The sequence below is a fragment of the Tachysurus vachellii genome, chromosome 6 (genome assembly GCF_030014155.1).
Source record: "Tachysurus vachellii isolate PV-2020 chromosome 6, HZAU_Pvac_v1, whole genome shotgun sequence".
Taxonomy (NCBI): domain Eukaryota; kingdom Metazoa; phylum Chordata; class Actinopteri; order Siluriformes; family Bagridae; genus Tachysurus; species Tachysurus vachellii.
This window is the reverse complement of record NC_083465.1, coordinates 15,146,628-15,161,978: the sequence shown is the minus strand read 5'-3', so window position 1 is coordinate 15,161,978 and position 15,351 is coordinate 15,146,628. Positions and strand designations below refer to the sequence as shown.

The 15,351-nt window shown below is 36.0% G+C and overlaps 1 protein-coding gene across 2 annotated transcripts in view; it reads left to right on the top strand.

Annotated features, from left to right (window-relative positions):
- ptpn20 (protein tyrosine phosphatase non-receptor type 20) overlaps window positions 1-13,377 on the top strand; it is a 28,656-nt gene extending 15,279 nt beyond the window's left edge. Inside the window, exons 29-46 of one of the 2 annotated variants that reach the window (XM_060871383.1) lie at window positions 43-325; window positions 432-602; window positions 687-861; window positions 1,660-1,870; window positions 2,122-2,159; window positions 2,916-3,011; window positions 3,528-3,592; window positions 4,278-4,439; window positions 4,542-4,707; window positions 4,883-4,965; window positions 5,172-5,245; window positions 5,757-5,935; window positions 6,100-6,248; window positions 7,016-7,106; window positions 9,374-9,708; window positions 10,259-10,474; window positions 11,608-11,670; window positions 11,997-13,377. In XM_060871383.1, coding sequence (XP_060727366.1) covers window positions 43-325; window positions 432-602; window positions 687-861; window positions 1,660-1,870; window positions 2,122-2,159; window positions 2,916-3,011; window positions 3,528-3,592; window positions 4,278-4,439; window positions 4,542-4,707; window positions 4,883-4,965; window positions 5,172-5,245; window positions 5,757-5,935; window positions 6,100-6,248; window positions 7,016-7,106; window positions 9,374-9,708; window positions 10,259-10,474; window positions 11,608-11,670; window positions 11,997-12,092 — 2,653 coding nt within the window. In that variant the 3' untranslated portion in view covers window positions 12,093-13,377. Of the gene's footprint in view, window positions 1-42; window positions 326-431; window positions 603-686; window positions 862-1,659; window positions 1,871-2,121; window positions 2,160-2,915; window positions 3,012-3,293; window positions 3,334-3,527; window positions 3,593-4,277; window positions 4,440-4,541; window positions 4,708-4,879; window positions 4,966-5,171; window positions 5,246-5,756; window positions 5,936-6,099; window positions 6,249-7,015; window positions 7,107-9,373; window positions 9,709-10,258; window positions 10,475-11,607; window positions 11,671-11,996 lie in introns of those variants that run through there. The other variant, XM_060871385.1, reaches the window with a different exon arrangement.
- Window positions 13,378-15,351: the final 1,974 nt, after the last annotated feature.

Here is a 15,351-nt window from a genome sequence, read left to right as displayed (position 1 = left end):
TAAGGAAATACAGAATAACTTAATAATTACTTGTGCTTGCAGTGAGTTTGCTGAAGATATGGATAGAAGTAAAGCATGCTTTATAACCAATGGACTGGATGTCTTAACTGATGAAGAATATCTGACCATTACTACCACTGCTTCAAGTTCTCCAATCTGCAGCTCTGCTTCTACCAGTGCTTTGATCCCTTCTATACCATCTCCCCATACAAGTCCAACAAGAACAAAAAAATCACCCCCTCCTCTAGCTCAGACCACCACAACAAGCACCAACAATGGCTGGGATGATGAAGAGGAGGATGATGATGAAGAAGACCCCAGAAGGGTACAAGCTGTGTAGACCATTTTTACAGTTTAATTTGTAAATAAAGTGGCTTTTGATGTGCTTAGACATAAAAATGACTTTCTTTCTTTCTTTCTTTCTTTTACAGGAAGTGTTTAAGGAGTTTGAGCTGACAGTAACTCTTACTAAAACCAGAAGTGGTAGTTTTGGATTTACTATCACCAGGAGCAAATTAGACAACTGCTATTACATACAGGAGATCCTGGATAATCCAGCCAAGGCAGATGGCCGTCTCCGAGCAGGAGACAGGCTGATCATGGTAATTATTATGTATGATAATTTTGAAATATATTATTATTTCACTGGCACTGTAGACTGTTTAACTTGTAACATACTTTCTCAGGTGAATGGTCATTATGTGACCAATGTATCTGATGATGTGGCCATGACTATTCTGAGATACTCTCCTAAAAGGCTCCACATGGTGTTAGGCAGAGCTGTACAGAACCTCCTGCCTCCTCCATCACCAGACAGTCTTCAGGACATTATTATATGCAAAACCACATCTGGACAAATGGGTGAGGCATTGCAAATGGACAACATATAGAATACTGGGCAAAAGAATAGGTCATTTGTGAAGAAATTATGTAAAGCAATTCAACATCTATATTTAAAAAGGTGCATTTACATTTGCATTCACAGCATTTGGATTACATTACATTACAGTTGCATTACAACTTTTTTATTAAGTCTTTAAGTGCTATTGTAAGTACATCAGGAAGAGGTAGGGCTTTAGTCATTTGAAGATTGGCAGTGACTCAGTTTCTTCCACCATGTAGGTACCAGACCAGAGAAAGGTCTTGATGCATATCTTTCTTGTATCCTGAGTGATCGTCTGAGCAATAGAGCAGTTAACAGCACAAACCAAATGACAGTCAATATTTGGCATAACAACTTTTCTTAAAAAATAATTTTTACGTTTTTTTTTTGTAAGTAAATTGGCTTGTAAGTTCTTCTAAGCATCCAGCATTGTTAAAAAATATATATTTTTTGTTATAAAAGTAGTTTGTAATAATTTTTTTATGAATATGAAATGTAGGTCAGAAAATAAACATCTAATACAAATTTAGAATAAAAAATAAGTGCACCAAATACCTTTGCACAGTGCTCTAGATTTTAACGACTATATATTCATGCAGGAATATAAATTAAACTGAGCAAATTTACCCTATTTTTATTTTCTTGATACAGATTCCAGTCACTCAGTCTAAACTGCACTTCATTTCTTATAGTTGATATATAGATAATTGTAAACTTATAATCAAGGCTATGAAAATCTCTTCCTTGTCTTCTTATCTTCTTGATTTGCTGTGCAGGTATTAAGCTCAGAGGTGGCATTGGCAGCAAATGGCAGTGCATTTACGTTCAGGAAGTGGTGCCCAACTCACCTGCCAGTGAGGAGGGCAGCATTCAGCCGAATGACAGAATTGTCTACATCAATGGCAGGTGCACCCTGGGAATGACACTGGAAGATGCAGTGAAGATCTGTGAACATGCTTCAGGCAAAGTTAAACTCAAAGCCATGAGGTTAGAGTCTGTAGATCATTGTTAGCCCCTTTTATTACTCATAGCCCACATGACCAAGAGCAAGAGGCTTCCAAGCCTCAAAAGCTATTTTTTACCCAAAAACCAGGGTAATGTTCAGATCTCTATCTTAACACATAGAGATACTATAATAGTGTGATGTCTTTTTGCACATGCACAAACTATACTCCAGTGTCTTGGCAAATAAATAAATTTTATATATTGTCTGACCCTTTTTTCTTTTTTAATTACAGAGATGATAAACCTGTGACACCCAAAAGCAAATGGAATGGTAGGCAATTGCTGAATTTAATCATCATCATCATCTTCATCATAAGAATAAAATGTTTAAAAAGATCCTTAATCCTTTAAATTAATTTTACAACCTACTCAAGATTTTAACCTCTTAATACGTGTTCTGCATTTAGCTGTCAATTGTTAAGTATGCAGCAGTTCACCTTGCTCTGGGCTAGGCTTCGTGCTCCTTTCTGTAAGACACATGTACGTGTATGTGCTTGTCATGCTCTTAGCACATGGATGACATGTTTCATTCTCGTCTGAAGTGACAGAAGTGAGACAGTGAGCTGCTCTGGTGGCTGCCACTGTGGCCTGGGATTCAGTAAACGCTTCAGTGGCTACAGCGACATTTTTGAGTGCAGTGTCAGTTTAGATTAGATGAGCACCCTCTGTCAACATCAGTACTGACTTATGTTTTGTTCTGTTGGTTTGGCACATAGTTGGTTGCCTAACTGCTTCAGCTCGGGTGACGGTTTGTGTAGAATATCTGAGAATGTTGGTTTTTATATCTTTAAATAACATGCCAGTGGATAGATTGGCTAAAATACATTAAATTGCTCCTATGAGTGACTGTGTGTGCACATAGGGTGACCTATGATGGAGCAACCTCCCATACATGATGTTTTTCCTAGTGCTTTATATATATATATATATATATATATATATATATATATATATGAAATGACAGGGTTGGTGTTTTGTGTTATTACCTTTCTTGCTGTATACTTTTATATATGTCTTTCATTCTCAGGTTTCTTTGATTGGAAGAAAGAAAAGAGGTTAGTGCCTCCCTCTGAGGAGCCTAGGTCAACTGAGGCGGAGGCTACTGCTCATGGTAAGGACTCTGGTTTCTGCATCTCTGTGTCTATATTCCCTGAGTGCTATAGCTTTAGCTCTATGCTGACAGACACAGCTTGTCTGGACCAAAGGGCATAACATGCAAAATTAATTATTAGCAAGTGCCCCCACCCTCTGTGAACTATCACGCAACATTTTTGTCGTGCCTGATGGACGTGTCCCAGGTGATCCCGTGTGACACCTGGGTTGCTGGGCGACGGCTAGCTAGGGGGTCCAACAGCACCTGAAAAGGCTAGTGTTGCTCACCTTTCAGAGCAATAAACTAGTCAGTACATCTCCTCCTAGGATGGCAGCAGAGGAGGGAGGTTGCAGTGAGTCTTAAGTTTGTTTCATAACTGGTTTTGAGGGTTTGTTTTGGGGTGAAATTGTACATTTGTAAATGCTCAGATTTTCTTTGTGTGTTTCTGTTGCAGGTTTACTACATAACATGTTATATAAACTGCATGTTTCTGGGTCAAAGTTTTCATATTTGTTTCTGTCTGTCTCTCTTTCTATGTTTTTACAGTTAAACTCATGGCTGAAAATGCTGAAGGATTTGGGCCAATGCCCTCTGTAACCTCTCAGCAGGAGGTAACTGTGCTCTGTATCTAAATGATGAGACTGAAACCTGAGTCTTATAAGCCCTCTCACTGCACACTATTAGCCATCTTTGTCACTATTCATAAATGCCCTTGATTCATAAATTAATATTTCACTGTTAGTAAGTTCTTATACAGTCAGGAATCAGAGGAATGGTTTTTCAAGTAGTCATTTCTGTTCTTTCATGATTTATCATCATATAAATCAATTTGGGTTATTTTTTATTATTATTTGTCTGGCAAATAGTCAAAAATGATGAAAAATCAGGTTTTGACCAAACAATTTTTTTTCTGCTTAGAACATATTTTGATACCTCTATTTTAAGAAAACAGACTACTTTAAGAAAATAATTTTTTTTTGCGAACACACACACTCAAAAATGTATTTTAACTCAACCCAGTCCTTCTTACTCCAATGATGATTCTAAGATCGAAGTTAATAATTTCACATTTTCCCCATAGCAATGTTTAATGTGAATGTTAACCGAACATGACTGACTGGATAGTGTGGATTAATGTGGATAGTGAGTGTATTTTATATAAGAAAAGACTCTTCAAAGCTTTGTTTAGTAGAAAATATAAAAGATTTCACTATGCGATGCATCTTTTTGAACTACTGTATATTTTTATGTATTTATTATACGTTTGTGGTTATGCCCTCTGTCTGTCTTACTTAGAGCTGCATTCTTCAGCTGGAGTTTACTAAACCAGAGAGAGGTGGGTTAGGCTTTTCTCTGGTAGGTGGAGTCAATGGCAGCAACCTGCAAATAAAGGACATCTGCTCTGGAAGTGTGGCTGAGCAGGACGGCAGGCTGCGTGTGGGAGACATCCTTCTGGAGGTGCTTCACAATAAAAAGCTTTCTGTGTCCTTTCAGATTTGTTCAAGTTTAGCAAGATGAGCAGAGCAGTATCACTGACTAACCCTGAGACTCTGTGTGCAGGTGAATGGTGTAATTGTGTCAGGATTGAGCCACCTTAAGGTGGTGGATATTCTGAGGAGAGCAGAGGGGACAGTTCAGCTAATTGTATACAGAGATATTTTCCCTGTTACTTCCTGCACTGGCCCTAGTTCTTCCACTGAAGTCCCTCAAGAACGCAACACTAAAGGTCTTCCACCACTTCATTCAACACAAATTCAACTATGACATATATTCTGTAACTATTAGAATAAACCACACATATGTAATTATGACTGCAAATGCTTAATCGAAGTATTGTTTACTTTCTCAGTTCACATTGTATTGTAATCAAGGTTATGTGTTGTGTATTTCTCTGGCAGGAGTTAGCTCGCTTCTAGAGGTTCCGGATGATCGTGTGTCTTTTCAGTCATCAAGGTGTCCTGGGGTGCAAATGGAATACAAACAGGTTCATAAAACACCCATACTTTCACTTTGAATATATTGTTCGCTATATTTAAGAACAACAACCTGAGAGCCCTCAAAATTAAAAACTATATGATAAATGTTTCTAACTTGCAGCATTCGTTTACAAAATTATTTAGCACACCTTTTTACATTACAGCAGAAGGAGTGTCTTGTTTAAAAAATCCTTCTCTATCCATCCCTCTTCAGGATAGTGGAAATTGTACACCTAACTTTCAGGGCTGTTGTCCATCTCTGAGTGTCACAGATATGCTACAGAGCAGGTAAATGTTATTCCTTTCTGTCTGACAATGTTTTAACTTTGTTTTCACTTGTATTCTGTATCTGCATACTGTAATGTTCATGTAAAGAGGTTCTTCAGTCTTAATTTTTTTTACAATAGCATTGTTATCATAATTAAGGTAGTAAACCTTACATCTTCTCTTGACCTTTTAAACCTTTTACATATTAATCATGACTGTACTAAATGCTACATAAAAAAACATGTACTTTGAAAATAATGAATTAAGATCAAGAAAGTCAGAACAGCATTTTAGCTGGGTTTTGTATTTCTTTGTATATAACACAAGGGGGCACCAACAAGTTATGAATGTAACAGACCCAACTTTCCCAAACTTAATGCTGGAGTTAAAATTTAGTGCACTACAATTAGCAGTTATTTTGGTCGTTATTTGGAAAAGTCACAGGAAAAGTAACCTTGCATGATAAAAAGATCCCGAGAACACAGAAATGTGGTCATGTTCTCTGTTCATACCTGCTTTATATCACTTTTAGGACAGAGCCCCAGAAGGAGATTTTAGAAAATTCCTGCAAACTAATGGAGAAAAATTACACAGACAGCTGGAGCAGTGATGATGATGATGATGACGATGATGATGATGATGAAGATGATGATGATGAAGATGATGATGATGACACTCAACATTCTTCTACAGTAAAAACATTAGACACAGGTAGAAGATATTGAATATTAAATATTAATAATATTTTATTTGCATTGAGACCAACTGAAGTTTTAAACTCAAAAAAGTATGCAGAGTCATATCTCTGTATTAAAGTTATAATAAATGCTTATATTTAATATTAGAATATTAAACATACATTCACTAAATTTTAGGTCCGCCTATTGTATCTGAGGAGGAACTGACCAGATTTGCTCTGATCAACCCACCAATGAATGACCAGTACTCAGGGTCTAGACTCAAAAGTCTTATTCAAAATCTTCAGAATCTACTAGATCAGCATGAGCTTGTCAAGGAGTTTATGGTAAGTTCTTTTTATTAGGTCTTCATTTACATTATTCATACAGACGCTTGAAAATATGGAAATTGCTTGATTTCTAATTTTTTTTTTAAAAATCCCATTTTAAAATTTGCCTAATTTGAAATGATTTAGAATGGAATCATATAAGAAGACACAATTTTTCTATTAGCTATAGATTAAACAAACATAAAACCATCACTGATATTTGTATATCAATTTTAATAATAGACTTTCTTAGGTTCCTTAAAACAGCTTCACAGAAACCTATAAAAATATATAAATTCCAGATACACATTTTAAATTAATTTAACAATTTATTCAGCAATTTATTCCTCTTCTAATAACACATGGCGACATTACATAATTATGTTTGTCAGTTGACATTTGAAATAAAATTGACTAGAAAATGTTGAAGGCTGTCATTACAGTACAGCCTCTTCACAAAATATTTTCAAATAAAGAAATCTTTTATTCTATTTTTTATTCATTATAACACTTTTGAGTAAACTATATTCAATATATGTAAATAAAAAATAAATAAATAAATCAGGAACTAACATTATCCAGCTTCTTCCAGTTACAACTGTAACAGCTGCCCTTATTATGTTGGAAAACCTTTAAATATCCATCATGAAAGTGCCTTATATAATGTTATAATTCAAGTTATAGCTGTAGCTGAGTTTCACTTACCTTTTTTTAATTTCTATTCTTAATGAGATATTTATTGTTACAACATATGACATAAAATGTACATATCTTTTTTACTGTAGGCTTTAGGGCATCTGACACCATCTGATAATTTCCTGGTTGGAAAAGCACCAGAGAACCGAGAGAAAAACCGATACAGAGAAATCCTGCCCTGTAAGATCTCCTGCAAATATCTAAGAAACACTATATAACACTTTTGATTGATTGATTGATTCATTCATTCATTCGTTCATTCATTCATTCATTCATTCATTCATTCATTCATTCATTCATTCGTTCATTTGTTCATTCTTTCATTCTTTTATTTATTCATTCATTCATTCTTCCTTTTTTTTCTTCAATAACGGCTTTATCTCGGTCACAGTAGAACTGAAGCCTATTAGAGGAACACTAGGCATGAGGATGGAATCGTAGAGCACCCTGCACATACACATTCACACACTTCATTCACACCTAGTGGCAATGTAGAGCAGCCAATCTACCCACCCACATTAAAGGGTGTCTGTTTACACTTCTTGTGTGTGCCTGTATCATTGAACTTCATCCATTGCCTTATTGTGGTTTTTCAGGCCTCCTGTCCTGGCCTGATTCTCACACTGCAGCTTTTGTTATCACATTTACACTTCTCCATTTTAGATCATTCTGACTCGCAGTTTCTGTAATGGGAAGCAGTCTGAACCTCTGGGTTGGTACTGTGTTTGTGTTAGAGGGATATACGAGTCCCTGAGGATCATACACGAGGATGTGTGTGCTCAGAGGCGGGCAATGCGGTACAATGCTGGACTTCTTGTGCTGGCAGAAGGCAAACTGGCCCTTGCCTGCCCTTGAGTGTTTGTTTATTATCATGGCTGCTCACTGGGCTTCTGTTCCTCCAAATAAAGCTCCTAGGATTGCAAATTGTGAGGCCCCTGGGACTTAACTGTTTTTACTGGAAGTAGTTCAAGGCTTGCTATAAGGAGCCTGATGCCACCCATTGTGAGGATGTCTCTGCATGCATGTACCCACTCTCTGAGAATTCTACTTCCCCTTGCAAGCCCCCCTTATTTTGTTTTCACTCTTTTTCATGAACCCCTTTTTCTGTGGCTGTTGAACATGTTTTTACAGTCAGGCCCCTTGTAGTGCATTACATGTAGGTCCAGTCTTACATGTAGGTCAGCAAACTACCAGGTTAATACCGTATGGTTAGAAATCATGTACCATGGTTTCATGCAGAGACACCACAACATGCCTCCCTGTGTTCCCACAAACATGACTGCATCAACCAAATGACTGTCATGTGAATAGTCTAGAACATTTCTTTCTATACACTCATCCTGTCCTGTAATTCAAGCTTTTTTACTTCTACTTATTAATTCAACCAGGGGAAATATCTATTAATTCTATTCCCCACATTTAGCATTTGGTGTCAGATTAACAATACTGTCAGATATCAAAAATATCATTCAAACCAGCTATGGATTAAATTAATCTGAAGTTGCCCACAGTACATTAATGCAATTCAGTGAATGTGTGTGTGAGCTGGGGAATATGTTACCTTCCTAACATATTTTTATGCAGAAGTAATTAGCTGGAGTTAATCTATTAATCTGCTGAGGATCAGCTAGTTTCATGTGTAAGAAATAAAATAGGAAAATAATCAATGGTGTGGCATTAGTGTGGCATTACCATTTAAAGTTATTTTCTTTAACAGCATGTCCTAAAGTTGTTTATTAATAAATATTTATAATAGGTATCAGATTGTATATGCGTTGTGAATATTTGTTACTATTGAATACAATCCAAAAAAAGTTCATTCCTGTTCTTACTTATATTATAGCAACTATAACCAGTACTTTCTGAACGTTCTCTTGAATTTAATAAGGCAAAACTGTTTGTATCTTTGATGCAGCAAAATTGGGAAAAAAAATTAATATGTGAAATCCATTGCTATCCAAAAATTAATATGTGAAATCCATTGCTATCCATTGTTATCCGCTTATTATTAGGCTTAGGTTATTAGGTTATGTTAAATTAGATGATCAGTTGGTTATGTGTCTGCCAAGTCTCTGTGAATTAGATGTTACTAAAGAAACAAAAACATATTCCAACAATTGAAATAGCAGTAACCTCAAATATATTTTGTAAGGAAGCCAATAATACTGCCTGAAGTGTGCTGTTATAGAAAATGTATCTACAATATCTGACCAATCAGAGATGAGAATTCAATAATGCTGTCATATAATAACATTTAATGTAGAATTTAGTGATATATATATCTAGATATATATATATAGCTATGGTTGCTTTAGTTGACTTGTAACTTTAGTTAACTTGTATAATGTAAAGCTCAATTTCCCAGAAAGTTTTAGGATTAAAAACTTATTTAAAAGACCTTAAATTAACCTCTAAACCTATTTGGACTGTCATAATTCTACATACAGATGATAAGACACGGGTTCCTGTGGGAGAGAAACAGGACTACATAAATGCCAGCTACATCCGGATGAAGGTGGGCCTGGATGAGTTTTTCTACATCTCATCACAGGGACCACTGCCCAACACTCAGGACTGCTTCTGGCAGATGGTTTGGGAGAACAAGTCTGACATCATTGCTATGATGACCCGGGAAGTAGAGCGTGGCAGAATAAAATGCCACAAGTACTGGCCTGAGAAATGTGACGTTCCCATAGAAACTAACCTCTACCAGCTGATTTTGAAAAATTTCCAAAAATTGGACTACTTCCACATCAAGATCATCCAGATGGTAGAGAAAAAGGTGAGAGGTAGACCCTTGAGAGTTAGTGTTTAGTACCGTATTGACCATTATATTATTATTAATGCTTGTACAGTACAATGATGGTGCTTTACAGTAATTTCAGTTTCAGTTACATGTTTGTTTGTTTGTTTTTTTCAATATAGTATATAATGATACTTTTGTTGGTTGTCAGTTTGTATGTCCATGTTTGTGCTGATTATCCTCCTCCTGTTTATGTAGGAAGTGCAAAGTTATCCCTTTTGTCCTGTGAAGTCTGTCTTTACTTTATTTTACTATTTACACGTTGTAGTCACTCTTAGGAAGACACTCATTTAGAGTAGAGTAGAGAGCACTTTATTAACCCAAAGGCAAAATTTTGTGTCAGAACAGCCACAACACAAGAGCGAATAAGACAGCAAATGACTTAAAGTGCACAGCAATCTCACAAAATACCACAAATTTGAAGAATTAATGTACATAAAGATAACTCACCAAATTATCTACAGACTAAGACTGAGATATCTGTATGAGTAACTTTGGCATCCTGTTAATGCCTTGTGTTTAAAACTAGACTGGAGCCACACACTTCGTGAAGCACCTGAAGTTTACCACATGGCCTGACCACAGTACGCCTCGCTCTTCTAAGCAGCTAGTGCACTTTATCCGATACATGCGTGCAGTACACTCGAGCGGGCCAATTACTGTGCACTGCAGCGCAGGCATAGGCCGAGCCGGCGTCCTCATCTGCATTGACATCATCCTCGGCCTCATAGAAAGGGACCTCACTGTGAGTATGTCTGATACATGCTTTCCATGTGGTGCGTGATTTTCTAAGACATAATTGTACGTTGATTCACACATTAATGTAATTAGGACAAAATGTAGATACTGGACCATGTGTTTCCTGTAAATGTCCTAGCATCTCCGTAATCAGCATTTACGTATAAGAAATTATTATGTCACAAGTTGTGGATAGAATTGCTGCCTCACAGCTTAAGGGGACTGGGATTGAGCCCGAGTTTAGCTCAGAATGAACTCTGGATCCATAGTGATCTTTACCATGAGAGTAATATCATAAAAAAACTCATATTCTGTTGTAGGATCTTTTAAGAAATATATGATTTAAATTAGCAAAGGTAAAATATAACTAATAGAACTAGGTGTAAAGGTGAAATGTGTAGAATACGGTTAAAGTTTAGAAATAGGTTCTATTGAGTTTATTGCAATCTTGTGCTAGGACATACTAGATAAATTTGTACTATATTTTCATTTGCTGTAAATGCTTGCAGGGTAAAGAGATAAACATGTGCCAATAGGAACATAAAACCATAGTAGCTTCATAAGGCATAAACTTGTGCATGCATTTCTTACTATGGATGCATTATGCACAATGCATTATTAACTAGATCATGGTTACTCAAGGTCATATAAGTAGCAAGACACCTCAAGTCAAGTCAATTCAAGAAGCTTTTATTGTCATTTCAGCCATATATAAAGCTGACGCAGTACATAGTGAAATTTAACATTCCTCCAGGACCATGATGTTACATAAAACAACACAGGACTTAGAGTCAGTTGTCCTAGCCATATAAAGTGCATTGTGTTCAATCTAGTGCAAACAGTGCAAAACAAAAGACAGTGGAAATAGACAATACAAAACACTACAGGACAAATACAATATTAAATATATACACCTGTTTAACTAACTGAGGTAGAATGTTAAGGAATGAGGCAATAGAGCTAAGTGAAATGAATGTGGCTATGATAGAGGTTGAAAAAAGAAAAAAAAACATGGTAGTTCGTTTTTTACTTCACATTTGCAAATTTTGTTCCTGCTTCTTTTAAGTTTTTTAACCATCAATTTTAATGAAGTATGTCTTTGAGCTGCTAACATACATCCACATGCATCTGCTTTCTCAGATTAATGTGAGTGAGATTGTGAGGGAGATGCGGCTCCAGCGCCACGGGATGATTCAAACCAAGGTCAGTGAGTCAAGCTACAAGTTGTAAAGTCAAATGTATAAAATCACACTGTGATTTACTATTTAGGATTTCATTACCTTCACTAATTTGAGAGTTTACGAATCCAAAAGCTTCCAGATTCCCACCCATCCCTGATAACTTCTAATATATCATCTCTGGTTTAAGCAGCTGTCTCAGTGGAATGTTTCTCAGTTTCAGGAAGAGTGTGTGTTTGCTTGTGTATACTTTGATATATGATTTACAGACACTGATATAAAAATTGCCCAGGCAGGGTATCATTAATGAGACTGAGGTTATGGCCTTACTGTTGTTCTTTCTGTTTCCAGGAACAGTACGTCTTCTGTTACAAAGTGTGGCTGGACGTGTTGCAGAGCATCTCGCTTCTTCATGGCAACCAATGGCAATCAGAAACCCCCTTGTGAAGGAATGAATGAGTTCTGGCTTTTTTCCACGCTAAGTTATTCCACAGTTTCCTCAGTGGGGCGACAGCTCTCATCTGTTTGAACAGTGTTGAAATACTGTTATATGAAGTTAATCATGTGCACTGAGTTTGAGTTTCAGTGCTGTTCTGATCGTTTAGTATTAAATATATGGCACAGGAAGCACACTAGACATTTTCATCAACTGTGTTATGACCTTGTATGACTCGATTTATATCTTCACCTACAACATATAACTCAAAGCACATATTTCCTAGCCATCTTCATCACTTTGCCTTGAATGTGTAGTCAGGTATGAGCTACTGAATATATGGAAATCTGTCTTTTAATATGTAATTATACAAATATGTTTAATTAATTGTCACTGCTGTTATTTAGAAGCTCAGCACTGTACAATATCATGAAAACAGCAACATAAACTTATTTTATTATTAAGTCATTATTATTATAATTTTCTTAGACATACAGTAATAATTCTAAAGAGCTATTTTAACTTTTAAGAGCTAAACACATGGAGAAAAGTGCCTTTTACTTTGTCCTGTTAAGCAGTTTTCTCGGTCGTCTCTGTCACTGAAGTAAACTAATTTTGGCTGCAAGCTGCCAGCTGACAGGAATCGGAAAAAGAAACAGTTTCGTTCAAAGAACAGAAGATTGAGTGAATATATGAGATTTGCTAGACACCCAGGGGTGGACTTATGATCAACTGGAAAAAAAATATCTTTGGGGATCTTTTGAGTTTAGATATTTTGGATGTTTGTTTTTTTTGGAGAAGACTTTATTAGAAGTAGGTGACATCAGGTAAACTCATGATCAGTAATCAGAACATTTTACACACAAACACTAATGTTTGAGTGACTTAAGTATATAGAAATATAAGATTAAACATAGATATTTCTGTGATCTACCCTTGCTAACATGTATTAAGTGTCAGATTTTAAGTATCCCACTTTTTAAAACATTTTAAGTTTTAATTAATGATAAATTTATGATTATAAATGATTTACAACATAGACAAGCCATAAAGCATGCCTTGCATCAAAAAAATATACTAGCAGTAGCAGCATGAAAACTGCCAATGTTCCAAAGTACATTTCCGATATATTATATCACCAAATTAAATGATTTTTAATTATTCTTTAATGCTTGTGTTTCCAGGTTTTCTTGTCATTTTTTAAAGCATTTAAAATCATTTATTTTAAAATGACCTGGTCAGCTCGATTAGTTGTTTTAAAAAGACAGAAGGTTGAATTTACATGATGTTACTTTAAATGAACACACTGAAGCTGCTATTTATCCGATATCATTTTGCTGTTTGTGCTGTAGTGCATTGATTTTTAATATTTAACCTTGGTGTGTAGAGACATGCTGCTTTTACTTAGTCACACTGTAGATATTCAATATAAGTGCAGTGTCTTTCAGGTATCTCTACGGTGAATGTATTATATTTAGAAATGTCAGAGTATCTAAGTAATCTGTTATTTTAATTGTTTTGCAAATAAAAAAATATATCAGCCACCCTTACATTTATAAGTGTAGGAATAAAATAATCAATAAGTGATTAAGTTCATAAGATTTCAATTTAACAATGTTCTGAGAAAGTTCTGTAGAGTTGATTGATTTAAGGCACAGCTTCGACGGATATATATGCGTCTGCTGATCTGCACGTGGTTGCAGGTCTCACTACACTTTCATTAGAAGTTTCACTGTTTCTGATGCAATTTAGGGGCGAAAAGTAAACAGGATTTGCCAGTCAAAGACACAGCACATGAAGCAGAGTGCTCATGCTCAGCTTTTACTGCTGAATAAATACAGCCTTCGGATAAGCGGTAGATAATGAGTGAGTGAGAGTGAGAGTGAATAAATACAGCCTCTCCCATGGATCATTGTGTCACTATGGAAAGCCAGAGAATGTTCAGGAGTGGGAAAAACCAGGACCTGTTATTCTTTCAGTTGTAGTTGTGAGTTTTTTCTTTAAGGGAATGTGCAGGTTTCCATCAACACAAAAATAATCATCATTTTTACCTGGAATAGAAAACAATAATGCTTTGGATTACAGTCTATCTTTATGTGTATTGCTGTAGTTTATTGTCTGCATTCAGGCTGTCAGATTTCGTCGACACCCATCTGGAACACATTAACACCTCTGTTTCCATTAAAACAAAGTCCACATGCGCTCAGTAGGTTTTGTACCAATACCACCACTGTGAAATTAATACCAGGCATAATGCATAAAAGTGTTTTAATTCGATTTATTAAGTAACAAACAGTTTGATTACAAAGTCAAATAGAGGGCTACAGATCCTCAATTAATCAGCAAGACCTTAAATAATACTAAAAAAGGCATGTATAAAAAGGGAATTAGTGCATTCTGTATTCTCCTCTAGGAAGGAAAAGGAAAGTTTATCTACAGCTGGTACTAAAGACAATGTACACTCTCATTTCACTGTAAAGTTCAGAAGAGTAGGTGTGCTGAAGTGGTAACGTCATTTGAAACAGTACAATTTTTTTTTTTTTTTTTTTTTTGGGGGGGGGGGGTAATTTACAAGCCATGGAAAGTGTAGAAATGATCTCACAGCCTCCTTGTAAATCCACCAACTGCTGGGTTCACTACGCTATGCAGACATGACTTTTTCTAGCACAAATTTAAAAATAGAAACCAAATAATGGGCTTGTACCTAACCACTCTAATTCCACTTTATGAATCACAATTAAAGCCGTGGAGTTACGGCTTACAAAACAAGTACTAGCCACACTGCTGGTATAATTTTTTATTACCTAACTCATTCAGGGAGCCAGATGACCAATATGTTTATGAATTCATTAAAAAAATACCAGTGCAGTGTAGTAACTGTTGTTTACACTGAGCAACACAGAAAAAAGTGAACCATGCAGGCATGCTGTAAGCAGACAAGAGCCAACTTTTTTTTTTTGTCTCTGTCTTACCATTTGCCTTTTTGGAAAGACTGGTGGCCAATATGCTGAAAGCATGTGTCAGATACAAACAGCTGGAGTTTCACTTACGAAAACTTTACCTGGAGAGCATCAGAGGATGATAATGATGTAGGTGATGATGATGTTGATGACGATGATGATGGTGATGATGATGATGATGAGAACAGCTAATGGAGGAAGCAGATGTGTGTTAACCAGTTTCTTTCTCTCTCAGTGTGGGTTTTGCAACTTTAGGGCATGTGATGACAGGAAAGCCAGCAGAAACATGATGGTGTTTCACCTCTGCTGT